This window comes from Centroberyx affinis, unplaced genomic scaffold (genome assembly GCF_046629955.1).
Source record: "Centroberyx affinis isolate AG114_WGS23_722 - 3 ecotype Tasmania unplaced genomic scaffold, CSIRO-AGI_Caff_v1 ptg001852l_1, whole genome shotgun sequence".
In the NCBI taxonomy this organism is placed as follows: domain Eukaryota; kingdom Metazoa; phylum Chordata; class Actinopteri; order Beryciformes; family Berycidae; genus Centroberyx; species Centroberyx affinis.
Genome location: NW_027280231.1, coordinates 56,747 through 84,413, shown reverse-complemented (window position 1 = coordinate 84,413; position 27,667 = coordinate 56,747). Strand labels below are relative to the sequence as shown.

At 38.3% G+C, this 27,667-nt stretch overlaps 2 protein-coding genes across 5 annotated transcripts in view; both read right to left on the bottom strand.

The window, feature by feature from the left end:
- Window positions 1-5: 5 nt before the first annotated feature.
- On the bottom strand, window positions 6-9,819 carry LOC139653005 (uncharacterized). Of its 2 annotated transcripts, none has more exons than XM_071529947.1 (8): window positions 9,709-9,819; window positions 7,629-7,877; window positions 5,533-5,808; window positions 4,710-4,775; window positions 3,846-3,887; window positions 3,609-3,722; window positions 1,799-1,858; window positions 6-1,288 (listed from the first exon to the last, which is right to left on the bottom strand). In XM_071529947.1, exons 1-8 carry the CDS (start codon window positions 9,770-9,772, stop codon window positions 1,146-1,148), a joined length of 1,014 nt encoding a protein of 337 aa, XP_071386048.1. In that variant the 5' UTR covers window positions 9,773-9,819; the 3' UTR covers window positions 6-1,145. The 2 variants fall into 2 exon arrangements, with proteins under 2 accessions (XP_071386048.1, XP_071386046.1); XM_071529945.1 differs by having other exon boundaries at window positions 7,629-7,880; window positions 9,709-9,816.
- Window positions 9,820-11,634: 1,815 nt separating this feature from the next.
- Window positions 11,635-27,667, bottom strand: part of LOC139653002 (mucin-2-like) — a 29,235-nt gene continuing 13,202 nt past the window's right edge. For 2 of the 3 annotated variants that reach the window (XM_071529941.1, XM_071529943.1), the window contains 9 exons: window positions 18,854-19,126; window positions 17,607-17,882; window positions 17,370-17,468; window positions 16,814-16,888; window positions 15,926-15,979; window positions 15,363-15,392; window positions 14,894-14,968; window positions 12,966-13,034; window positions 11,635-11,855 (listed from right to left, as the gene is read on the bottom strand). In XM_071529941.1, the coding sequence (XP_071386042.1) occupies window positions 11,815-11,855; window positions 12,966-13,034; window positions 14,894-14,968; window positions 15,363-15,392; window positions 15,926-15,979; window positions 16,814-16,888; window positions 17,370-17,468; window positions 17,607-17,882; window positions 18,854-19,126 (992 nt within the window). In that variant the 3' untranslated portion in view covers window positions 11,635-11,814. The remainder of the gene's footprint in view (window positions 11,856-12,965; window positions 13,035-14,893; window positions 14,969-15,362; window positions 15,393-15,925; window positions 15,980-16,813; window positions 16,889-17,369; window positions 17,469-17,606; window positions 17,883-18,853; window positions 19,127-27,667) is intronic. The other variant, XM_071529942.1, reaches the window with a different exon arrangement.

Sequence of the window (27,667 nt, the reverse complement as noted above, 5' to 3'; positions counted from 1 at the left end):
TTTCAAATTTAAGAAATTGAGGTAAAAGCATCAAACTTACTGTTACTATATGTCACGCTGCCTGAATGCACATTGTGATAAAAAGCTTATTTGTATATACAGTATGTGTGTAGTGATATGTAGAATCCACTGTCCATGAGGCATGTTGGTAAAAGGAAAGTTATCTAAAGTCAGGCCTTTCTCCTACAGTTTTGATGCTATGTACCATTGCTTTAGCACTTTTTCTTTACTTTCTTCAGCACTTTACTTTTTCTTTACTCTTTATCGCCTGTTTACATGTGCTGATTTGTAAAGTAGTGCAAAAGTTACAGTTGTCAGGTCACAGATAAGCTGAAAAATAAATATATACATATCTTAGTTACAGAGTGAGAATCAATATGTTGAAAAAGACATGCTTTGAGTGCTTTTGGGGTTGATTTTTGCCTGTTAGGACTGTAAGGCAAGGCAAGGCAAGGCAATTTTATTTATATAGCACCATTCAGACACAAGGCAATTCAAAGTGCTTTACAAGGGCATAGAAACACATTAAAAATAGGACATTAAGATTGCATTTAAAGGACATTAAAAGCAAGAAGACAAAAATACATTAAAATTGCATTTAAAAGACAATAAAAATAAAAACAAGCAAATAAATAGTTAAAGATGAAAAAGAAGTTCTGTATTTAATTTATTGGAAAGCCGCAGTAAACAATAATGTTTTAAGCCCTGATTTAAATGAGCTGACAGTTTTAGCAGACCTCAGGTGTTCAGGAAGCTTGTTGCACAGGTGGGGAGCATAGAAACTAAAAGCTGCTTCACCTTGCTTGGTTTTGATCCTGGGAACACTGAGTAAACCTGTCCCAGATGACCTGAGGGGGTCTGGGTGCTTCATGACGTACAAGCAAATCAAGCAAATCAGAAATGTGTTTGGGCCCGAGACCATTTAGTGCTTTATAGACTAGTAATAGGATTTTAAAGTCTATCCTTTGACACACAGGAAGCCAGTGCAGTGATTTGAGGACCGGTGTAATGTGCTCCACTGTAGTGGACTGTAGTGGAGAGAAGCATCCAGGCATACAAGACGTAAGTTTCTTTATAGTCAATTTATTTAAGTCCAAGTCCAAAATGGCCGGAGCTGTGCTTTATAGTGAGCGGGAGTCTGCGGTCTACTTCCCGGCCGGCCTGGTGATGACGGAGGAGTAGATGACGCTGTGGTTCGGCTCCGGCTGGGTCCGGATGTGCCGCTCCCTCCAGTTCTGTCTGCCCAGAGAGGCGTAGTGGATGCTCTCCTCCGCCGGGACCTCAGGCTCTGTGGGATAACAAATGTGTGTGTGTGTGTGTGTGTGTGTGTGAGTGACTGCTGTGAGGCTGCAGCGGGACAGTGCAGGAAAAGAGCATAAGCAAAGTGTTTGATTGACAGGTGATCTGTGGGAAGTGCAGTGCAGAAACGCCACAGCAATGAGCGCTGAGCAACAAAGATGTTCGCAAAATTAGGCCTACCACTTTGAAAAGAATGCAGAATACAGGAAAAAGGCCTGCACAGTGATAAAACAGAACAAAACATGGCTCCTTAGATGCAAAAAAGAGAAGTTATTTATTTGTATCTTAGTGTAAAAATGAAAGTGACATTTTAGGCACTCAGACTTTCATCAGAGATACGAATTCATCACAAATAAGAATTCAATCTGTCAGTCTGAATCACAACAACCCAGTGACGTGATGGATGGATCTGTGACAGTGATAGAGTCTTTCTTCTTCTTTTTCAAAACTCTATAAAATTGGATTAAGTGTTAATTTTCGGACGGCTCGTTGTTCTCACCTTTCTGTCTGCTGGAGCTCCACGGCTGCAGCTCAGTGTCTTCCTGCCTCTCTCCGGCTGCTGCAGAGGAAAGAGGGTAACGATGGTAAATAAAAGATGTAACTTGTGAGGCAACTTGCTTGTACCATTGATAAAGATGTTTCTCAAAATATCTCTGAAAATATACAGTGTAAGTGTTTTTTTTTTTTACCTCCAACAAGGAGTTTAGTTGTTGTTAGTTTGTCTGTCAGCAAGATATCTAAAAAACTTCAGATCGGATTTCCATGAAATTTGGTGAACAGATCAGTTTTGTTTCAAGGAACAATTAACTAGATTTTGGGGGTGATTCATATCTGGGATTTCCACGATTAGATGATTATTGGTTTTTAGCTTTAAAACCAACAGAGACAGTGCCTTGAATCCAAATGCAAAGACGTTTGCAGGGTCAAGAAATCAATTTAACTTAAAGCAATATTCCACTTAGTTTTAACATGGAGGTTTTTCGGCTCTCGACCACCATGAAAACCAGAATATAATCTCCTCAGCAAGATCAGATGCAGCTGGACGAGTTTGTAGCGTTCAGATTTTTTCTTCCCATTCATTTGAATGGAAACGGACATTGAACACGTTGGTGAACAGATTCAACATCAGATCCTGCTGCTGTGATTTCCAGCTGACTGTTGGTCTGATGCTTCAGAACAGAATCCCACCAAACAGCATTTTTATTGATAGAAGAAAACCTGTGTGCTCTACTATCAATAAAAATGCTATTTGGCAAAATAGCAAAATACGGAGGGATACGATTTAAGAGAGATAGTTCCTGTTTGGGAGACCGGATCTACTTTTATTTTTAAATACTAATTTTAGTGTAAACCAAGAATAGAAATGCAAAATGATGACGGACCCAGGATGCTTTGTTGTCTTACAGCAGGATCTGTTGTTGAATCTGTTCACAAACTTGTTAAAATGTCAGTTTTCAGGATATTTTTGTTGCCTCATTCAAATGCTACAAACTCATTCAGCTGCATCTGATCTTGGTGAGTAGATTATATTCTGGTTTTCATGGTCGGTCAAGTGCCAAATAGCTAACCCCCCCATGTTAAAACTAAGTGGAATATTGCTTTAAAATTTAGTGATAGGAACGATGTGTTTGGGTGTAACAGCAAGGTGGAGAATTGTTCAGTGTTGACAGGAGGTTTTTAAGGGAAGCTGCTAAGGAGTTAATCATTCATCAGTCCCGGGTTTTACCAACCTGTGGTTTAGATCTGGAGCATATCTATGTTCCGAGGGTTCTATGTTCCCCAGACGTATATGGCACATAATGGGAACATGACAAAGGGTCCTATGTTCCCCAGTTTTACATATGTGCTCTCCCAGGGTCCTATGTTCCCAGGGTCCTATGTTTAACCCTAACCCTAACCTAAACCTAACCCTAACCCTAACTAACCATATTAAGTGAATACAGAGCTGGGGAACATCTTTTTCAGGTCCCTGTTATGTGCTACATAGAGCTGGGGAACATAGGACCTTGAGAACATAGGACCTTGGGAACATAGGACCCTGGTAACATAGGACCCTGGTAACATAGGACATTGGGCACATAGGATCCCTGGGAACATAGGACCCTGGGAACATAGGACCTTGGGAACATAGGACCCTGGGAGAGCACATATGTAGAACTGGGGAACATAGGACCTTGGGAACATAGGACCCTGGGAACATAGGACCCTTTGTCATGTTCCCATTATGTGCCGTATAAATCTGGGGAACGTAGAACCCTGGGAACATAGGACCCTGAGAACATAGGAATGACTCTGTTTAGATCATCTACCTGCTCTTCTGTATTTCCTCTTCCTCCTGCACTTCATGCTGGTCAGCAGAACGCAGACTAAAGCCATGAGCAGGATCATCACACCCAACCCGACCACAGCGATCATCACCAGAACTGAGGGACGCAAATAGAAAAGACACGTTTCAAAAGTGGTTCAGCTTTGGGTCTATCCAATACACAAATTGTGGTTTACAGTAGGTGTATGAGAAACTGAAACGTAGAACTGACATGACTCACCATTCTCAGGCCTCTTCTCCTTCTTCTTCCTTTCAACAACGTCTGGGAAACAGAACAGGGAGAACACGAAACACACCAAATTAGGTTCAAACAGTTTTAACACTAATAATTGTCAGCGTTTGTTTTATCCTGCATGGAGAACCAGATGGGTGGGGTTTACCTCATCAGGAAAATTCCGATAGTGTAAGTTGGTGATCACAGAAAAGTTAAATTTACTTTTATATAGTCTAACCTCTCTGCCTCTTATTGTGCTGTGGGTGTAGCAAACTACACCTGTCTGCTCCTCCAATTAGTTTAAACATGATAATTAAAGAATTGACTAAAATGAATAGAAATAGATTTGATGCAAGTCTTGTTCTTTTGGCAGCTCTGTCTCTCTAGATTTAGTGAAATGAGCACGAACTCTGAAAGGCAGATTACCAGCTGTGGACATGGGTTATGTGAACATTTCGTTCCTCCACTGTGAACTGGATTTTGCCAACAGCACAAACTGAACATCACATTTTCTCCTGTTCCGTGCTGAAATGATGTGGTTAAAGTTAGGTTAAGGTTTTGGTCATGTTACATAAGAAAAAGCTCTGACAATGAAACCTTCCCTCCCAGTAGAAAACTTGAGTTGGGAATTGAACCCGGGTCGATTGCTGTTTCAGCCGTTTCTACTCATGTTTCCTTTCCTGCTGGAGAAACAGATTTCTGCACGGAGCTCGTTATTTGTATTTTATTCACGTTATTATTCTTATTTTTTTAAGACATTGTACTCATTTCATAAAATGTTGTGAGACCAGCTGTTTTTGTATAAGAAATATGCTAGAAAATTCAGTTTAACCAGGTGTGTGTTGCTGTGATGGTGAAAGAACATCATACCTGTTTTCATCACAGTGGGGGTTGCAGTGATGATGGTAGGCTGGATGCTGGTTTGATCTGGTTGTACTGTTAAATCAGAAAGATTAAAAAAATCTTAAATTAATCAATAACGATTCAACACCTGATCAATCAAAATGAAAATGTTCCTCTCAAGATTGATGCATCACACCTGGTCTTTGAAATAAGTATCTGGTCAGTACTGTCCTACAAAGGCAAACAGTAAACCTTCATTTTGTGTCAAAATCAAAGGTGTCAAAAGTCATGACTAGGATTTGGATTTCAACAAAAATATCAACAAAAAATTAGACCTATAATGCTACTAAACGATTTACAACCCACTTATGAACCAACAATACTTTTGAAAATTATTTTTCTCACGCAGTGACTGCATTTTATATTAATAAAGTGTATCTCACAAGAGACATTTTCATAACAGACTGTGATATTTCAAAAATAAAACTCTTTCTCATATTATTTTGTTGTAAATGAGAGTTAAAAAGTTCCACAGAGAAGATATTTGCCATTTGAAAAAGTAACACCTACTCTAACAAAATCAGTCAAATCAGACAAATTGATAACAATTTCACACTCTAGATCCTCTATATTTTACAAATACTAATAAAATAAGATAAGATAAGATGAGATATCACTTTATTAATCCCCTCGGGGAAATTCAGGGTTGAATGATGAACTTCAGGGAATCATTTTTACACAGAGTTTCTATTCTATTCTATTTCTTTTCTTTTTATATTCTTTGGGAAATTAAGTCATTTGTTTACAATTGACTGCTTGGTTAAATGAAGGTATTTAGAAAGTGACCCACCTGTCCATACGATGAACTTGTCCTCCGGCTCTTTGTTACACCAATACTCTCCAGCGTCCTCTGGCTGCAGGTCGAGGATCTGCAGGGCGTCCTGGTCAAGGCTGAACCGGCTCCGGTTCTCCTCCCTCTCCAGCTTCTCCGTGCCGTTTTTGAAGCGGGTGAGGATGGTCTCCCGCCGCCCGCCATCCCTCTTGTGGAACCACCTCAGTTTGGGTTTACTGGAGCCGCTGCAGGGCAGCAGCAGGGTCCGGCCTGCAGACACCATGAACTCATGACCTGGGGAGGGAGGGAGGGAGAGAGGGAAAGAGAGAGAGAGACAGACAGACAGAGAGAGAGAAAGAGAAAGAGACAGAAAGAGAGAGAGAGAGAGAGAGAGAGAGAGAGAGAGGGAGGGAGAGAGAGACAGAGAGAGTGAGAGAAAGAGACAGAGAGAGAGAAAGAGACAGAAAGAGAGAGAGAGAGAGAGAGAGAGAGAGAGAGAGAGGGAGGGAGAGAGAGAGACAGAGAGAGTGAGAGAAAGAGACAGAGAGAGAGACAGACAGACAGTCAGTGCACCGCTGAATGTTTTTCCCTTCATTTTCTTCCAGTATTTACTGAAGATTTAGATGAAAAAAAAAACCTTTCTCATCACCTTAAATCACAAAGTGTGTCTGCAGTAGAGAGCATATTTTAAAGTTAGTAATTTTACTTTTACTTAAGTATGTTGTTGCTGAAGTATTTTACTTCACTACATGTTAAATCATGTATAGGCTACACATTGTGTGGGTCTTGGCCAGGTGTGGAGCGATTCACAGTGAAGATCAGTCAGCAAAGAAGAGAAGCGTCATCTGACTTTATGTTTTCTTATAATAATCCAGTTTGAACTCTGTCCTCTCTCCTTTTAGAATCACATGGAAAAGATCACAGCTAACAACGTTCTCTTTTCTAACAAGGAACTAAGTAACTTTTACTCTGAAGACATTTTAAATGAGCTACTTTTAACTTTACTGAAGTAGATTTTTACACTATTACTTTGAAGAGTTACTAAACCCCAAACCCAAATCTGTGTAAATACTGAAATCTAATAGTAAAAAGCATGCTATTGAATTAAATGGCTGACTGCTATTGGCTGATTTTTGGTGCCGGTGATGTCATCTTCTATACAGTACAACAGGTGTATAGCAGCAAGGTAACAGAACTTCTAGTTGAGTAGGATGTTTTAGTTTTAGTTTTCTTTCCACCTCTGCCCTGTAGGCATCAAATTACAGAAGCAACACACAACTGAAATGCTAATGCTAGTTAATTCAACTTTAGTTAATAGGTATTTTATAGCTGATAAGAGACGGTAAAAAGGGTAAAAAGCTATGATACAATATATAATTTATAAACAAATGATTTTATATTACACAAACGAATGATAAAATAACAGAAATTATAGCATTACTAATAATTAGTAAACATTATTAATGATCATTTCATTGTTTGTTAACAGTAAAATAACTATTAACTAAAGTTTAATTAACTATCAATTTACCATTTATTAATGATGGTTATTATAAAGTGTTACCCTGTTTTGTTCTGACTTCAACTCAACCTTCAAGGTTATTTCTGCCTCCAGACTACTATGGAGGTTTTTATTGGACTTAAATAACTGAAACCCACAGAAGACAATGTGTGTGTACCAATATTTCACCTTCCACATGTATTTTTCACTTGTGTTTTGTAAACTCACACCCACAAAAATATTGAATAATTTACAAACATGCTTAACTTAAAATAAAAATGTATTTTCATTTCAAATAAAAAATAGTATAGGTATTACAATTGTGTTAAAATTGACACATTTTCAGAGCAAAAAAAAAAAATGCATGTAAAATTATCATTTGTGGATCAAAAGTGTGCATGTGAACTGGTCTTTACGCATTTGGAGAATCGCAAATGTGCACATGAAATGGTCTTTACGCATTTGTGGATAAAAAAAAAAATGTGCATGTGAACTGGTCTTTACATATTTGTGGATCGCTTCACATTACTTTGTGGATCACGTGACATTTGTGACTTCCCTCTATTTGTTTTTGCGGATTTTGTCTTCTAACCCATACTCTGCTGTGTTTTACCCGTCAGCACCTCCACCTCGGCCCGCAGCCGGTCGTTGCAGCAGTAGCGTCCGGAGTCGGAGTCGTCCAGCTCCAGGACGCACAGCGACCCGTCGGCCCGCAGACGGTACTTGTTGCGGTTCTGGTTGGTTTCGTAGTTTCCCTTTTTGGTGGCGACGACCCTCCTGTCTCGGTGAGTCCAGATGACGCTGTCCGAGTCACTGCAGGACAGACAGAGGTGGTGCTGCTCCGGGACAGACAGACGGGTCACTGCTGACAGACAGACGGACAGACAGACAGACAGGGAGAGAGACAGGGAGAGAGACAGGGAGAGAGACAGGGAGAGAGACAGACAGGCAGACAGACAGGGAGAGAGACAGGGAGAGAGACAGGCGGGGAGAGAGACATAAAACAGAATAGAATTAAAACAAAATGAATAGAATAGAACAGAATACAAGCAAATGAAATGAATAGTATAGAAATAGAATAGAGGTGTATATAATAGAATAGAATACAAACAAAATGAATAGAATAGAATGGAACAGAATAGAATAGAAATGCTGTAGAATAGAATCAGATAGAGCAGAAATAGAAATGAAACGAAAGGAAATGAAACAAAATGACAAGAAACATAATAGAATAGAATAGAATAGGAAAGATAGAATAGAATAGAATAGAATAGAATAACAGTTTGAAAATGTTCCCAGCCCAGAGCAACAAGAGATATTTGGTCTGTCAGCTGGTGAAAACTGGATTTCTTGTGATAAAAGGAGCCAGCAGAGCAGAATTACTGAAGTTTAATAAAAAAAAAAGAAAAAAAAAAAAGTAAAAATTATAATAAAAACGTCCAGCAGCCATCTGACTGGTCAATATGGAGATTTACAGCATCTGACTGTTCTGTGGTTTTCATTCTCATAGACGCACTGGAAGGGTTTTCTTCCAAAACAACATATATCCAAAAGTTTGGCTTCCTGAAATTCAACAGTTTAGAGTTCAGTAGTTTTTTTTTTTTTTAACCCTTCATAAAGTGATAAAGCATAAATGTGTAGAAAATTGCTGCATAAATAAAGGTTTTTTTCCCCTCTCTTTTTTAATGTCATTGTGGAATGAAACTCTCTAAAAGGCTTCAGTAGATGCCATCCAGTTGTGTATATTTATGGGTTGATGAGCCAGACTGTATCACTCATATCCTGCTGATGGTCAGTTTTAGACGGTTAGTTTCCTGTTTTAGCTTCCATTCCTCTTTTATCTCATGGAAACATGCTGTGCCGCACAACCACACGCTCACTGGCATCTGCCATGTCAGATATTATTATAGTTAATGCATGTGTAATCGTTATTGATTACAAAATGGACAGTGGTGATAGCATTTTGTCTTCAAACGTATAGAATAGATTACATGTTCCTATGGACTGTAAAAACTGTCTGAACCCTGGCTTTATGAAACAAATCCAATTACATAACATCAAAAATGTACTTCTACTGTAATTCTAATTAGATCTAAAGAATCTAATTCCTATTTTATTTAATTTAATTACTTTTATCTTACTATTTCAGTGTATGAAAGGCACATTATTATAAAAAAAAATCTACATTCCCTAAAGTTGGACTTTCATGTGAACCTTTCCTAAACTGAAATAAATTTCATCCTCCTCTCTGCTAAAAAAAAAAAAAAAAAAATAGAAATGACAACACCACTTTAGAATAAAGCTTCACATAGGTGTAAACACTTAAAAAAAGATTAAAAAAAAGGGACATTATTTTTTAGAAAAGAGCAAAACAAATAGTGATTATTATTATTAACTGCATGGTGGACAAGCTAAACACAAGGCTGTTTTTCTTTACATATACAGGTTTTCATTTCCACAGATCACTTTTGAGATTTTCTGGTACAAAAACTCAATAATACACAACAATTTGTCTGTTATTGCAATGTTCTTTCTACAGAAAACAGTATTGGACATCAGTGGCAACACTTTTGCATATATGTAATGTGCCACTAATGTAAAAATCAATGTAAAATGAATATAATATGAATGTTAATCTCCAAACAGTATGGATGAATGTAACATGAATGTAATGATGAAGCCTCCCACTGTACCTGAGGAGGTTTCACTGCAGGAGGCGAGAAGCGTCAGGAGACAGAAGAAGAAGAAACTCGGCATGTTAGCAGGAGAAAATAAACCCAGAGCCGCGGAGAGAGCGGACCGACTGTGAAGTGTTTACCAGACTTCACCCTCCTCTCTTCTTCTCTTCCTCTTCCTTACATCCACACTCTATGAATGACTGTGTGTTTACATCTGAAGCATTTAGCTGACACCAAGGTGACTTACAATGAATAAGCAGTGGTGGAAGAAGTACTGAGATATTTTACTTAAGTAAAAGTAACAATACAACAATGTAAAGATACTCCATTACAAGTAAAAGTCTTACTTAAGTAAAAGTACATAAGTATTGGCAGCAAAATGTAAGAGTATCAAAGTAAACGTGCTCATTATGCAAACTGTCCCCATTTAGAAAGTTATATTTTTCATAAATTATTGGAATATTAATACTGATTTATTGACATACATGAACATGTAAGCAGCATTTTAAAGTTGTCAATGTGAAGCTAATCTTAACAATTTAGCTATACTTTTGGGTAGTCTAATCTATAACAATGCTATTTTATAGTTATTTTATAAAGATGATCAAATGTTTTAAATATAAAATATTGATCTGAAAAGTAACTAGTAACTATAGTTGTGAAATAAATGTAATGGAGTAAAAAGTACAATATCTCCCTCTAAAACAGTACAAAGTAGCATAAAATGGAAATACTCAATTAAAGTACAAGTACCTCAAAATTGTACTTAAGTACAGTACTTGAGTAAATGTACTTAGTTACTTTCCACCACTGTGAATAAGCTTCAATTCCTAGATCTTTTGTTTGTTTTTTCTCTTCTCCTGTTAAAGAAATGAGCACAGGTGTTTTTGTATGGATGGTAAAGGTACAAGTGTGTTTGTGTGAGTGAATTGTCTAAATGTTAATTGATGTTGCTTCTGTTTAATTGTTGTATAACTGCTGTAAAACTTAATAAAAAATATTTAAATAATAATAACTCCTAGATCATCATCATTACAAGCAGCCGCTAGTACAGAGGTCAGGGGTCAGAGGTCACAGCACCCTGACAATACTCCAGTGACCTCAGCATGATCTGTAAACTGGATTTCAAATTAACTTTTTTATTCTAAAACATTCCCTTTTCTTCATCTATCTACTGCTTTCTGAAGGTTTTCTGTAATTACTGTCTATTTTTTTGTTTTTGTTTTTTGCTATTCTGGAAAACAATACACAGATTGATTTAAAAAAAAAAAAAAAAAAAAGACATTTTATTTCAGAGTAACCAGCCAAAATAAGTGAGTGAGCGTCCCGTCCGGAGAGAGCTGTGATGGCTGAACCTCTTCACCTCCTCCACCCACTGAAATTTAGCCACATTACAGGATTTCTGGGTAATGTAGTCCTTCAAACTTTCAGAAATTCATACATTTATGTCCCACTGCCATTAGGGGCCGCCATTGTTCCACTTTAATACACACTGTCAGTCCAATGTAGAAGGATTATGTCAGCTGTCAATCAGAGCCGAATACACACACACACACACACACACACACACACACGCACACACACACACACACTTCTCAGGAAACAGCTTCATTATCTTAAATCATCACGTCATGTTGTACATCATGTGAACTTGTAGGTGTTTATACCGCAAACTCATCCAGTCACCCGAGGTGTGTGTGGGTGTGGGTGTGTGTGTGTGTGTGTGTTTTCAGGAAATGATGGGGTTCTTTTTTACATTTCTTTTTACGGAGCATTATCAATGGTTTGGCTTATAGTTCTAAAATGTCAGCTGTCAGTCAAAGTAAAAAAAATTTAACAAAATGGCAAATTTGGAGATTAGAGGTCATCACACATGTATTATGGAAGCTAGACATTTAACATCTCTTTTATTTTATTCATTAAACATTCATTCAGTCCTAAGTGAAAACAAAAAAATTAAATAAAATATTATGTGCGATATATCATTTTGTAAAATAAAATAAACAATATTTTATATACTGTATATACATACTTTCTGCAATAAAAACAATTAAATTGAACCACATTTGATTGTTCTGAAGAGAAAATCAATGTGTCAGTTATTTGGATGAATGTCTGTAGTTAGTTGGAGAAGAAGTTTTCTCTTTGATCCAGAGGAGTTTCTGTAAAACAATAAGATTTAGTTAGAGTCATTTATTAATAACCATGTACAGGAATGTCAGTAATGAAGGCTTTCATTCTAAAAGGTTATTCCTCCATTTGGGGTAAAAAAAAAAAAAAAAAAAAAAGAAACATTATGTGTGTCTATAGTTCAATATTTAAAAAATACATGATGTTATCCTCTTATGTGACAAATTAATCACTCATATTGATTAATGATCTGTACAATGATCACTATACAGCAACACTGCATCATTCTATCACGGGGTGTTCTTGCAAAATGTGTTAAAACCTTTCACTGTGGTTTGGAGAAAACTGTCTAACTGCCAAGTCGGGTGTTTTTCTTTTTTCTTACTTGAAGTGAAAGTGAGTTTCATGACTCCTGGACCAGTGAAAACAGTTTAAACCTCCAGTGTATAATTACAGTAAAAAAAAATCAGGAAATTAAAAATTCTCCTCCACATATTCCTGAAAAACCTATTATCTGCAGATCTGTGTTTTCACCTGACAGCAGCACAATGTTGAGGAAAGACTACACACACAGCAGACAACAGATGTTTAATGCAGTGGAGGAGACATGAGTAGAAAGAGGAAGTAGTCTGACACTGAAATAGCGCAGTGGAAAGTCAGCGTGTGAACCTTCAATTTCCAACTCATAACAACAAGTTTTCTAATGGGAGGGACGTTTTAAAAGTGTTTTTTTTTGTTTTTTTGTTATCATGATCCAATCCCTAACCCTAAACTTAACCAAAGTTAAGGTTAAGGTTGGACACGACATTGTCACCTTTCAACAGGTGAAAAAGTCGTGTCCAATTCCTGTTATCGTCGCAGAATCCAATTTGTGGTGAAATTAAAGAGGGGAAAAATACAAAATACATTTGCCCCTCTTTCATTTGGGAAGAAACTTTTACCATCTGTTCATTGCTCAACATTTTGAAAATAGTCTCATTAGTGATTATTACAGCAGAATAATATGGAGCTGATATCACCAGTCATGTTCCTGACACAACATACGGATTGTCATATATCGCCCCATCCCTATTATTCAAATGACACTGTTTTTAGAGTATTTTAAAGTGCAACCAACATGAAAAGGTAATAATTAAAGTCACCTTCATTGTTTCCTTGAAGATTAGGCCCAGTGATCAGGGAATATGTGGAGTTGTTTGGTACAGACGTCTCTATGAGAGGAGAAAACATGGAGACTGATTACATGAAACTCCTCTCCACGCATGGCAGTGACCGGTCATTCTTACAGGTTTACAAGACACATAAATGGTATCTTTCGGTCTGGACCATCATTTTGTCAGTGTGCATGTGCTCTTTCACTCACACTGCATGAGACCTCGCTTCACTCAAGTGAAACTGTACGATGAAAAGGAAGAAGACCACTTCCTTTATTACCTTTCACCCCTCTGATAGATAAAAGTATGTTTCCACTGAACATAGAACAGAGAATGGGAAATGCTACTATAGCTGCTGCTACAGCATCATTGTTAGTGTTGGTTGGAGCCTAAAACAGGTCACCGCTCTTTTGCTGGTGGCAAAACAAGAGACAGGGACAATGCTGTTGTTCTCAACTGGGAACCTGGGAGGAAAAAAAAAATTAAGCTAAAAGCTGCTTTTACTACTTCTACTACAGTAAAAGTAGTAGTGGAAGCAGTAGCAGTAGTACTAGCAGGAGTAATTGTTGTAGTAGTAGTAGGAACTGTAGTAGCAGTAGCAATAGTGGTAGTAGTAACAGTAGTGGTAGTAATAGTACTAGCAGTTGCAGTAGTAGACCTAGTAGTAGCTGTTCTAGTAGCAGCAGTAGAAGTAATAACCAACAAGTCCTCCAAACCATACGACCACATCGGTCGTTTGTTCCTCCCCTCTCTAATACGACCCACAGGAGCGTTTCCTAAATTAGCGCCCCAACCGGCGGCAGGAGACGGCAACAAGCACTTCCAACGTGATCTCACAAAAATACGTGAAATGAACAAGACCTCGACGAATTTGAAAACGTTCCGCCACAAACTGAATTACATCCCAAAGGTTGGTTAATGGTTAAATTTAGGCAATTAAAACAAGTTTGGTTAAGGTTAGGGTTAAGGCAACCTTGGAACCCATCGTCTATCCGTCTGATGATGATTAGACTCAGGGGGCGATGGACAATATTTCGGGGTTTCCAGTGTAGCCAGCGGACATCCGGGCTAAGACTTCCTTTTCCGTGCGCCGGTCATTGTTTACAGTCCGATTATATTGGCCGTCACCCTCAGAGTCTAATCGTCATCAGACGGATAGACGATGGGTTCAGAGATTGGGGTTAAGGTTATGGTAAAGTTTGGCAAATAAAACAACTTGGGTTATGGTTATGGTTAGGCAACTAAAACAACTTGGTTAAGGTTAGGAAAATGGTTTGGTCACGGTTAAATAAAAAAAAAGTAAAATGTGACTCACGGTTGTATGTCCTTTGGAAACACTGGGAATCGAACCCTGGTCGCCAACATTGAAGGCAAACGTATACGCCCATCCACCATCCCCGACCACGACACCCTTACTTTCCACCGTGCTACTTCAATGTTGAGAGAGAAACTTGACGTGGACGCATTGTCGTTATTTACACGACCGCTAGATGTCACTTAACTTTAAAACATACCTATAGGTCGTAATAAGCTGCTTGTACAAACAACGTACGGGGTCGTTTTTTGGGGGAGGACAGTCTCGTAATAACAGTAGTTGCAGTATTAGCAGTAGTAGTAATAATAGTAGTAAGTAGCAGTAGTAGTAGTAGTAGTAACAATAGTAGTAATAGTAGCAGTAGTAGTAGTAGTGGTAGTAGTAGCAGCAGTAGTAGTAGTAGTAACAGTAGTAGTAGCAGTAGTAGCAGTAGCAGTAGCAGTAGCAGTAGTACTAATAGTAGTAGTAAAAGTGGCAGTAGTAGTAATAGAGGTATTAGCAGTAGTACTAGTAATAGTAGTAGTAAAACCGGAATATCCTGGTTTTATTACTACTTGGACTGTGTGAAGGTGGATGTTGATGCAGTGTGGTCGGTCTGTACCGGTCTTGTCTCCTGGCTGGACTGGAGCTGGATCAGGGATGATGCAGTATGTGTCGTCACTTTGGTTCGGTCCATCTGCACAACAAAACAGCAGCAAGCATTTACTGACAGAATGTAGACATGATAGACACACACTGAGCAACACTAAATAAGGCTAAACACAGCGGAAAGGAAGGGAAGGCAAGGGAGACAGGGGAAGGGAGAAACCTAACCAGTGTGTTGTAACCAGAGTTTTATAAATACGTTGCAGTAATACGTTCACACGCTACAGTTTGTGTCCAAATATAACAGCGATAAAAGTCCCACTTTTCACATGAGCTCATCTCAGCTCATCTGGAATTGTTTGAAAAATCCTGTACTTTCACAGTTTTCAGCACTCTTCGAATTTGAAGAATGCTGAAAACTGCGATTCATAGGGGCTGGATACCAGGCTAGTACTTTGTTGGGTTTAGTGAAAACATAAACTTACCTAACCAGACTGCAGGAGTCTTGCTTTTAGCTAGTGAGAGAAACAATAAATTACAGTTTTATGTTGGTATTTGTACAGAATGATGCAGTCATATATAAAGAGCACAGCACAGTGGGTTGGACTGTGGTTTCCCAGCAAGCGTTTGGCAGATGACGACGTGCAGCAGGAGGCCAAGTTCAGCATCAACATGTATATGATGCTATGTAAAGCCCTTTGAGACATGTTTGTGTGATAAAGGGCTATATAAATAAACAAGACTAGACTAGAGACTAGACCTCACACACAGTGCAAAGGGACAGTCTAAGATATATGATATACATGATATACTATGCTGGTTACTTTGCATGTAAATACCGACAGCAATCCACCAGTGTGCAGCCATTCAGGCAGCTTAGCATGCAGTGTGGGTTCTGTGGTGTTTCTATTGTGTTTCCTGAGGCAGTCTGAGAAGCAATAGACAGCAAAATGCAAAAAAACCCCCAACTTGATTTCAATGACTACAACTATAGTCAGTGTTAGAGTTATATATCACCAAAATACAGTTAGATTATTTTACTAGTTACCTGGGAAATCTGCCAAGTAGTATATAGCTGATGGTCCAGTGGGGCGTTTTACACCTAGAAGTAGAGTAGAAGTTGAAGTTAAAGTTGATGTATTTGTTTGATCTGTATTTTTCATGTGTTTGTTGTGTAAAGCACTTTGTGTAAGCCTGTTCTTTGTGTTTAAAGGTCCCATTTTCTCCACTTTCCAGAGTTTTATTTTGTGTCTTGAGCTCCATTCAAAGCTGTGTGTGTGGTGTCATGAACCAAAAACACTCTCAATCCATTTTTACACGTTCATTTTCCAGCATCTCTCTGAGCCTTACCAAGAACAGGCTGTTTCTGTCGCTGTGTCTTTAAGGCTCATTAATATTAATGACCCTCTGTTCCGATTGGCTAACCGTTTCAAGAGTGAAACGTGAGACGCCGCGGCCCGGCAGCTACAGGTAGGGAAAACTCTCCGGTAATAAACAATGACAACCGCTCAACTGCTTTGAAAAAAACACTTTGTTAGTCTATTATTTCTTACAAAAATGATAATGAGCGAACCTTTGTGACGCCACAAAGTTACGGAAGTCCAAACGGCTCGTTTTTCTAATATGGATTGTGTGGATTTAGTTGGCGACCGTGCGTTTTGATACTTTCACCATGTTTAGATAGACCATACAACTCCTTTATAATCAGAGGCAAGGGGAGTCCTGTTTTACACCATATGGGACCTTTAATAAATTTGACTTGACGACTGTGGTTTGCTGTAGTTAAAGGAACAGTTCACCCCAAAATGAGCCTGCCGGGTGTTCATGCCATGCCATAAGCACACAAGACCAGCTACTGTTATGTGTTACTCTGGCTCATAATGGAAAAGGGTAGTGATCTCCTTCGGAAGTGGCACTTCCCATTTCCCATACTCACCGCATGTGGGCTGAACCACAGATCCATCCGGTATCTCAGTATAGATTGGCTCGACCCTCTGTTCATCACTTCCTGCTAGAAAAGGTCAGGAAAGTGTCTTTCAAAATTTTATCCATTACATCACCCCTGATTATCTGCTTTAAACTGTAATCAGTAAATGTCATCGGCTAGGTTGGTCTGTAATGTAATCTAGCCTTTTGGTAGAAGCGCTTTCGTAAAAATCACTACCTTCAGTTCATCATGGGGCAACTGTAATATATGCATAATTTAGTCTAGAAACCAAGGCAACCAAGGGCTGAAGTTACCTGCTATCCTTTAAAAAATACCATGATTTGGTTTTAATATTTTACAATCAAATATTGTGTAAGAGTCATGTTTTTCCAATCGTGATGATCTCATTCAGGTCTTCTGATTGCATCAAAACTGTTGATTTCTGTAAAATATATTCTGATGCAGAACTGGCACATATAAATAACAAGAATACAGTATAATGTAAGTGTTTGATTGGTAATATTCTCAAAAGAACAATGCCACTTTCAGGTCAAGCTTCGTTCACCTCGTCTTTTGGACCAGCATCTCCAAGTGATGAAGACGATGATGAAGAGCAGTATTCCAGACACCGTACCAACAGGAAGTTGCCAGTAGCCAGGAGTAGCTGGAGGACAAAAAAAAAACAAAAAAAACATTCTGCACCTTATGCTTACCTTCTTAACTTTCAATTTTTAACATGGTAATATGTTCCGTTCATAAAAACTAACTTGAAGAGTTAACATTTAGATCTGTTTTGCCTTACTCGCAGTCATCCTGGTTGTTGCCAGTGGGGTTGATGGTAATATAATTGTTGGTGGTGTTGACGTTGACGGTGATGTTGCCAGAGGTACTGGTGCTATCACTGTTGTTGTTGTTCTTATTGTTGTCATTGCAGTTGCTGTTTCTGTTGGCGGTGTTTCTGTTGGTGGTGTTGACGTTGACGGTGATGTTGCCAGAGGTACTGGTGCTATCAATGTTGTTGCTGTTCTTATTGTTGTCATTGCAATTGCTGTTTCTGTTGGTGGTGTTTCTGTTGGTGCTGGTGGTGATAATGGAGTGTCATTGCTAACTTTGTGAGGTATAGAGAAAATGTTAAACTGGGCAGAATATTACAAGTAAATGAATGCAATTATTAGTTATTGATTTACTAATCAATGGCAAGAGCTTCTCATTAACAGCCAATAGCGCTGCATCTATAAGATGTAGCATGGAGGTAGTATAACCAAAATACTGACTAGGTGCCTGATACAAAAAGGCAAAACAATGAAAATGAAAACAACGATAAAAAGGTACCGGATTGATTCTCCTTTGTTGGTTTCTCATAGCAACAATAGAGGTCGTTCTTTACTGTGGTTATAGGTAAAGCTGGGCTGTAGCCTACTAGCACCACCAAAGTAATAATCTCAGTAAAAACAAAATGTCCTCAAATGTATTGTGACTTTTATACACCAGTTACAGCACATGTGCAGTGACTGAAAAGTTTTCTGGCAAAGGAACCAATAAAGTGCAGCTAGCAATGCTTTATGGGAATTATCAGCACATTTGGAACGTGTCTGTGATCAATCAGATTGCTTAGGTGAAATTATTCATTGTATAATCAGCAACGTTTCAACCTCAACTATTTTGTGCAATATGCCTGAGACCAGCTGAGGTTAAAACGTTGCTGAAGGTTAGCTTGTTAGTTAGATGACCTTCAAGCTCAAACTAGCCATACTAGCCTATAGCTATCTATGTAAGCTAGTTAGCTAGCTGCTGACCTTCAACATCATGATGTCATGGTCATGAGTGTATGATAAAAATAAGACATTGGCATTTATATTTTCATATTTTGATGACTAGACCCTCTTTGAACTCAGCCTAAAGGCTGCATCTGTTAGCTTGAATAAATAATGTACTTTCTTTTTTGCATTAAAACTTCTTCTTGATTTTCTCCCCTTATTTTAGCTTTCTTTGGAACTTTTTCCCTACTTCACGAATGTACTTGCCTCGCATCTGTCACAGTCTTCTTACCTTTGATCACAGTCAGATGCACAGCTGGTTTACCATCACAGTAGTACAATCCAGAGTCAGCAGGCTTCACTTTAGTTACAGTCAGTGACTTGTCCTTGGTGGAACCAAAACACCTGCCTTGGCCTGGAACATGCTTGCCCGTCCCGTTTTCAATAACATAAATGTCTTGTTCTCCTCCACTGATTATTCTGCTCCATGTTAGAACATCTAAACCAGCATGAGGACATTTCAGAGTGACGTTGGTCTTCTCTACAGCTCTTTGTCTGGCTGTTCCTGTACACAACAAACATATTGAGCAAGTAAAAACCTATATTCATGTTGCATAATATACCAACAATATCTACTGCATTACCAATGCTGTAATGAAGCTAAAGCCCGTTTTGGGGCTACTATTAAAGTAATGAGTCATCTTAAAACTTTGACTTGCAAAACAGTTGTGTTATTAAGGACAGAATCATCTGTGAACAATGAATTTCAATAATTTCTTCTTTTTTTTTACATAATGAACATGCAGCATTTTGGAATTAAATCTTTCAAATATCAAGTGGAGACATGTTTTTAAAAAATAGAAAGCAGAACACTGATATATTTTAAAATACAATTCAGTAACTTTGATGTTGCTTGATATTACCTGGTGGTATCACTGTCAACTCCACAGCTGGTTCATCATTACAGAAGTACTTTCCAGTGTCTGAGACATTAGTTTTGGTTATGTACAGTGAATTATCTGCCAATGATTGATATCGTTTAAATGGGTCATGAATGTGTTTTTTGTCCCCGTCACCAGCAACTGTAAGTATGTCAACTTTGCTTCCTTTACTCTCTCTGCTCCATGTTGCTGTAGGCCTATCCTCCACAGAGGGAGGACATGGCAGAGTGGCTGGGTCCTTCTCCTCAACTATTTTATGGTTTATCTCTGCAAAATGAACAACATTTTTTAATAATAAGCATCTGTTTAGAAAGAAACAACATTTCTAATATTGTGAGCACCTCTGATCTAGCAGGTGGCTTGCTATTTTAAAGCCAGAATAAGAATTATTTTTAACTGCCAAATGCAATGGGTGCACACTGAATTTGATCTGGTTAATTGGTGTTTACACTTTGTAAGACAGACACAAATTACATGACTGACACACTAGTTGCAACTCCAAAACATGACAGGACCTCAAAATATAGATGTACTGTATGACTAAACATAACAGTAAACATGATTAAACATAAACCCACGACAGTTAAATTATTTTCAGAATGTAAAAGATCAGATAATTTTTTTCAAACTATAACAAATCAGTTCAAGCACCCATTTTTCAACATTTTGCGCTCTGTGGCATGCATATGAGCTGTAAGAAATTAATCAACTGTAATGGAATCAAGTAGAGCAGATTAAGAAAATGTAAATAATAATAAATGTATTAAAAGAATATTACACTGGGTGACTGACTAATTTGAAAAGTCCTTACCTGCATTAGTATTACTGCCGGCACAGACCAGAGCAAAGGCTAACAGGCAGTCAAAGACATTCACCCTCATCCTGATACAGGCTGAAATGATCAGAGAATGAACAGAGAATAGAGACTGACCACAGTTTCCCTCTGAGCTGAGAACAGGAACTCAGCTGTCGCCGTTTACGTGAGTTCCTGCACTCGAAAGGGATGCAACGTTTTCAACACATCTGAGTGTCTTGTTTGAGAAGAAAAACACTGGTGTTACTTTCGAATGCACTGAATTTCACTACCAACAAATATTGTGTCAGAGGGTGCCTGTCTTTATACGGTAATAAACCTCACCGATGGTCTGGATCTGTGATGCTGTCAAAGTGTTGTTTTCCTCTGCTTCACCTGTTTATTGCAATACTTACAAGTTTCAATGCTGTTGATACTGTCCATCTTGAGAAAAATTGGGTCTATGAGCAACTCCTGTTTATGCAATGTGCCTAACATTTGGTATCCTTGTGTCACACCTTTTGCCAAGCTGGAATTAATTTAGTGATCATAAATGTAACAAGGACACATACAGTGTAAAGCCCCTTTCACACTGGTCAAAAAACCCACTAACACCCGCTAACATCCGGCTTTTGTCTTCAGTGTGAAAGGGTCCAAGCGGCATTCACTCCTGGGTCAAACGACCCTGCAGTAGTCACGGGTATTTTTCGGCTCCACCTCCGATCGGCATTGATGTGAACATGACACCCGGGTGGACACGCTAATTTTCGCCGCGACGCTATGACGCGCGATGAAGTACCGGACGTTATTGTTATTTATTTATTTTTTTATATATATATGGCTGTCGGAACTGACGTCCGGTAACTTACCAGCTACACCACTCGGCTGCTCCAAACATCAGACCACGTGCGTCCATGAAGAAAACGTGAGTAGCTTGTTCTTCTTAGGGGATTAAGCCCTCACTACGATCGTAATATCACTGCTGGATTGAACGCTGCATAATTCCAACCGTTAATAATAATAACTAACTATAACTAATAACTTAACCACGGTAACGTTGTCACTGGCCTCCATGCGTTCTACTGTTTGCTAACTCTGTTTTCCGGGGTGTGTTCGTGACGTCGAACGTGACACAGCAGAAAAAAAACAGAAAGGCAAACTCGTCTACTGAAAGGAGTCAATCGCCTATTTTTAGCGGATTTACCCGCGTTTAAAAAACCCGCGTGTACATGCTAATTTTGGTGTAAAAAGGGTATAATAGATGTGAAGCAGATGTGAAGCAGCTAAACGTTACTATTCCTCCTAATGGACACTGGGGGCAACAGTGAGTGAGTGAGTGAGTTAGATACAGGTCCATGAGTTGCTTTGAATCTAAAAACAATGCTACTACAAACCTGAGTTGTAAAATGTTTATTCTCTCGGCAAATAAAACTATACAACAATTGAAATACAGTCTCTATGCTTTGACCAATTAGTGCAAATATCAACCGCTCCATTCAGAAGCCACCAGAATCCACCCTAACAAATAGAGGAATGTATATTAGAGGAACCCTGTGAACCAAAATAGTCAATGTGAACGTTGGACGTAGTTAGAGGCTCATTTTACACCCTATGGACTTTCACATTATATTAAAAAGGGGGTGGGATCTGGATTCCCATATTTGGCCTAAAAAATTACATTGTGCTTGACCAGTTTATAAGTCTGCTGTTCTTTGAGCCAAAGAGAAAAATGGCTGGGCCAGTGATAAAAGTGGGCGGGACTAGGCCCAGTACTGCCACTGACATAACAGAAAATGGTCGAAGAAGAGAGCTGACCTGCTAAACAAAGAAATAAGTTCCATATTAGACAGAGCAAATTGGAAACTTAAGGCAAGGGAAACTTTATTTATATAGCACATTTCATACACAAGGCAAATACAATGTGCTTCACATAAAACAGAAAAAATACATAAAATGACATTATAAACGAAAGAAAGAAAGATATTGAGCAGTCACTCTCACACTGGTGACACCTCTGGTCAGCCATAACTTCTCTGAGAGTGACTCCCTCAGTTTTTCCTCTCAAAAGGAAATCAGTTTAGATGAGATCTTGAAGGATTCTTTGAAGGATTCTTCGAAGGAGCCTAGAGTCTTTCCAGTGGTCTTACCCCACCCTATAGGCAGGCCCCACAGCCCCTATAGGACTTGTAAATGTTCCTGTAGAACAATACACAGATCATCTAAACAATTACAATTATAAACTTCAAGAAATCCTTCAATTCTCAATACAGGTTTGAGGATCCCGTCAGAGCGGATAAACTACTCACCAGAGTTCCTCTAGACTCCTGTTGGGATCCTGTTCCTGAAGCCAATTGATGAATAATTTTGTATAAAATAGGTAAAACATAAATAAAATACATGAAATAAATAAATAAAGATAGTATCTGTTACATCTACATACAGATGATTTAGCAGAAGGCCACAGAGAAAAGGAATGTTTTGAGCTGACTTTTAAAAGAGCTGACAGTGGGAGCATATCTGTTTGTGTGTATGTGTGTATGTGTGTGTATGTGTATGTGTGGGTGTGTTTCTACCCTGTGGTGTTGGCTTGTCTGATCAGAAGTAAACGTCTCTGCGGTCTGCGTCATCCAGCGTCCTCTTTCACCTAAACACACTTCAGTTAAATTAAGCCACTGGCCTCTTTCAATGAAGAGAAGTGTTATAAAGTCTCTCAGTAACTCACATTCTGGACACATTACTGTATAGACACGTTACCTGTACATGTGTCATGTGGATAATCTGAATATTTTACAATGCACATTTGCACTTCTAGGTACATTCTGTCCATATGTTCTGCATGTGGAGAGGAAACTGTGAACAAACATGTGAATCTGTCCATGAAGACGCTTATTTTAATTATGTGTTGTATTATCATCAATTTGTTCATTTATTATTGTATTTTCTTCAATACTGTATGTTTTTTCAGTTTTTACCTACATCCCATTGTCTGCAATTGCAAAGTTTAGTCATTGCAATAGCAGACAATGGGATGTATTTATTAGCAAACAGCTGATAAAATGGAGGGCCTACATACAGACATAGAATACAGTATCGTCAGCAAAGCTAGGTTATAGTATTTTACTTACACACATAGAAACACTGCTGATAGAATAATGTGATTCCACTGTTACATGCCAGAGTATGTGTTGTCTTACCATCATAAAATTATTTTACTATATACAGTGATAGGTATCATCATATATGTTCTTCAAGATGTTTTAAATGTGTGTGTGTGTGTGCGTGTGTGTGTGTGTGTGTGTTAAGACACTCCATCAGAACCAGAGGTCTTGTACTCTTCTTTGAGGTAGACCTTCACACCAGTTCAACCAGTGATGTTCAGCTGGAGGTCCGCCGGCCGCAACTGAACCCCAAAGCCCCTTAAACCCAGCCTCAGTACATCCATTTATTTATTTTGTTTTATACTGTTTGTGTCTTCATGTTCTCACTCATCTCTCACTGACCTTATTGTGGGCCAAATACCTAAAAACGTGAACCTAAATCCTCCAGATTCTCAAGATCCATTTGTTTCAACAGTAAGACAGAGCCAGACTGAGTTTCCCACCACAAGTGTGACAAAAGTTCAACATGGCTGCTTTGGGGAAACCGTTTATACTGCATTTATTTTTACATCTTTGGAATGTAGTTTTTATTTGTTTTATTTTTCTCTTTGTCTTACTACATTGCACAACTCTCATAATGCTCATTCTTTCATACTTTCATACCTACATTTCTATTTAATAGAATCTGGTGATAATTGTCAGTTGTTTTATGTTTAATATATATACAGTACCATTTGCTCTATTCTTATTTATATTCTATTTATCTTTTCTGGATCCTGTTACATCCCCATAGGATTAATAAAGTTTAATAATCGTATTTGTCATCTTATATGTGTGTATGTGTGTGTGCTGCACAAAGCCGTCAGATGGAAAATTATGGCTAACCAACAACACGTCCTCTCTCTGTGTGTGTGTGAGTCTGTTAAGGCGTCAGTGTTTTTTTTCCACATCAGGTACTGAAGAACAACCACAACCACAGTCTATTAACTACATGCAGGGACTTTCAAAGCTATAAAGTGATATACGGGGCTTTGGTATAGAACTGGGTGTGTATGTGTGTGTGTGTGTGTGTGTGCGTGCGTGCGTGTGTGTATGCATGTGTGTGTGTGTATATACAAAGAGACTTCTATTCCAACAACTGATCTTTCACTCAGTGTAAAATCTAGACAATCCAGTCTGTAAAAGTTTTCTCATTTAGTCAAGCTGGGGGACTTTTCATACTTTGACTTAAATGCTTTATACTGAATTTAATTATTTTAATCATTTATGTCATTTCCAAAACATTGATTAAAAAAAATAATCAAATGACCAATTTAATACATTTTGAATTCAGGCTGCAACCCCACACAATGCTGAGAAAGTCAATGGGGTTGAATACTTTCTGAAGGCACAAACATGTAGAATACCCAGATACTGATACCATGTGGAAATACAAACGACACTGTTACTGCTTATAGACAACACTCAATATAAGCAAATATCTGTTTTTTTACTCCTATAATTAGAACCTCAGTTTTGTCTTTATTCAACTGCAAGAAACTCTGTGACATCAGACGTTAATGTGTTTAATACACTGAACCAGTTGGTTGATATAGAAATATACAATTATGCATCTTCAGCATAGCTGTGAAACTTGACTCGTGCTCTCTGTTTCCTAAAGGTAACATATAAAGACTGAATAATGAGCGTGTAAACATTTTTGCATTAAGATGTCAAAAGTCAAAATATTCAGTGTGCTATAGTTTAATTCATCAGAAGAAAAATATTTCCTAAACATGGAAAACTTCACATAATAAGAGCATGCATTCAAGTATTCATAAGTGGATTCAAAGGTGGGCACTACTGTTGTCAAAGTTCAGGAACCTCAATGAAAATATAGTTTGGATTACAAAGAACATTTAAATATATAATGTGTGTATGTGTGTGTATGTATGCAGCGATGGCTCTTCAGAAGGCCTGACTGAGTAAAGTGCTGCTGACAAGATTTGGCGGCAGTTTGGTTTCTCAGCAGTGTGTCTGTAAGGTGCTAAAGCTCTTCTAACACTGCAGACAGCGGAACAGTCTCTCTCTGGTGTGGCTCCTCTGCTGCAGTCAGAGGCTCTGAGATGTGAGGAAGCCTTTGCCACACTGGTTGGGTTTCTCTCTAGTGTGAGCGAGTCAATGTTTTGTTTCACCTGCTCAGCTGACTGAAAGACTAACCTGAAAGACTATAATTAGACATAGCCAACTGTTCCTCTCTCAAAATGAGTTGGCCTGGTCATGGTTTGACACTCCCCCCTCGGGACTGGGTGCCGGTCCCAAGTCCTAACAGTTGGCATGATAACAGGAAGTGAAAAAAAACATTTCTATTTATTTAAAAGAAGTTGGTGCATTCCTCTGCAATCAAATCAAAGTGTAAAGGCAGTTCCAGATTACATTCACCAAAACACAAGTGTTAATCTAATTTATTTATATTGTCTGAACTTTATTTACAAGAACATTTTTTGGAAACAGAGGTCAGAAGCTGAACAGTGACAGAATGAATACGAATAAAGGAAAGTTATTTGAGCTATCAATCAGGACCCGGACCGCATCACGTCACCACAGATCCTCCTGATGATGTCTTCTTCCATCTTCCAATACAAACACAGTGACATTGATCAATAAATGTCTTTACTGTTTGGTTTTGTGTAATTATCCCAAACTATTGTGGATAGATTCTAAGTATACTTGTGATTTTGTATACCTCTCTTACTTCTAATCAACAACAGCAACATTACTGCTACTGCTACTACAATTAATCATCACAGTCATGATGATAGTATTGCTTTTAATAATGCAACTTTCTAGAAGAAAATATTTACAGAATGGTAGACCAGAATCTGGACATTGCTGGAGACGATGTAACAATTCAATGGCTGATCACTTTCACATATTTTGGAATTGTCCAGCATCCCAATCCTATTGGCTAGAGATAGTAACAGAAATAAAATCAATACTGGGTTTTGAGATTGATTATAGTTTTGGCACTATATATTTAGGTAATATACCAACTGGATTTAACGCTCATGACAAGTACCTTCTTAAAGTATTACTTGTAGCTAGCAAAAAAGCAATAACTAAGAAATGGCTAGACAAGGATCCACCAACAAAAGGAGAGTGGATAGCGATAGTAAAGGAAATGTATGATATGGAGAAACTGACCTTTTCTCTAAGACTTTGTATCGATACATTTTGTAAGTATTGGTCGAAATGGTTATTACATATTAATATGGATATTACTTTTTCTCTCCTCCTTAACTTTATGTATGTGGTTTACTAGTATTATCACATTTCTATATATATACTGTATACCATATTTCCTCTAATATTGGCCCGGGCCTTTATTTACCTCAACTGCAGAGGCTACCAGGCCTTTATTGGAAGCAGGCTTATATTAGAGACAGGCCTTTATTTGTAATTCCCTCTGTTTGATAAGTATATTTGCTCATATTTTCGTACGAAGCCTCCTTGTTTTCTGATCTGCTTCTGTTGGGTTCGTTAGATAGCCGTTTTTTTGTTACTGCAATGCATTATGATAATTACGGTAATCGAAGGCGGCACGCTCCAGAGACTTCCGCCAGGAGTTTACAGGTATCCACCGTTGTTTTTAGCTGCGACCAGCAGCACTAGAGCTCGCTCTGTCGGTCGGTCGGTCGGTCCACAAAAATTTCCCCACACAGTACGTGGTCGCAGCTATGGCGAATTCACGCTTGTTTCCTTTGTTTTTTTCCCCGGCCTGTATTTTGGGCCGGCTTTTATTTGTTCGTGTCGACCACGGCCCCGGCCATTATCGGAGACCCGGCTTTTAATTGACTACCGGCCACTATTAGAGGAAATACGGTATATATATATTTTTTTTCATTTTTTGGAAAATGGGTTTGTATGTGAACTTGTTGGATAAATGTCATAAGACAATTATCATTTGAACTTACTTTGAGGACTAGATGGACTGGGACTGATATAGACTTGAGGTGATCCTTACTTGATGCCCTGTTGATGTTTTCTCTTTATGCCTCTCTTTCTTCCTGGGACTATCGGGAAAGTAACCCTTAACACAAAGCTAACTACTGATAACATAAGAGCTGTATTGTATTACCCCTGGTGACCTGTCTTTTCAGTTCTCCTGTGTATTAAACTACAAAAATGAAGTGATAAAAAAAAGTAATACAAGTTTCTGCAAGCACAAGTCACATTATTATTTTTCTGTCCGTTTCCTCTCTATAAACAATCCATAATATCACAGAAATACTGAA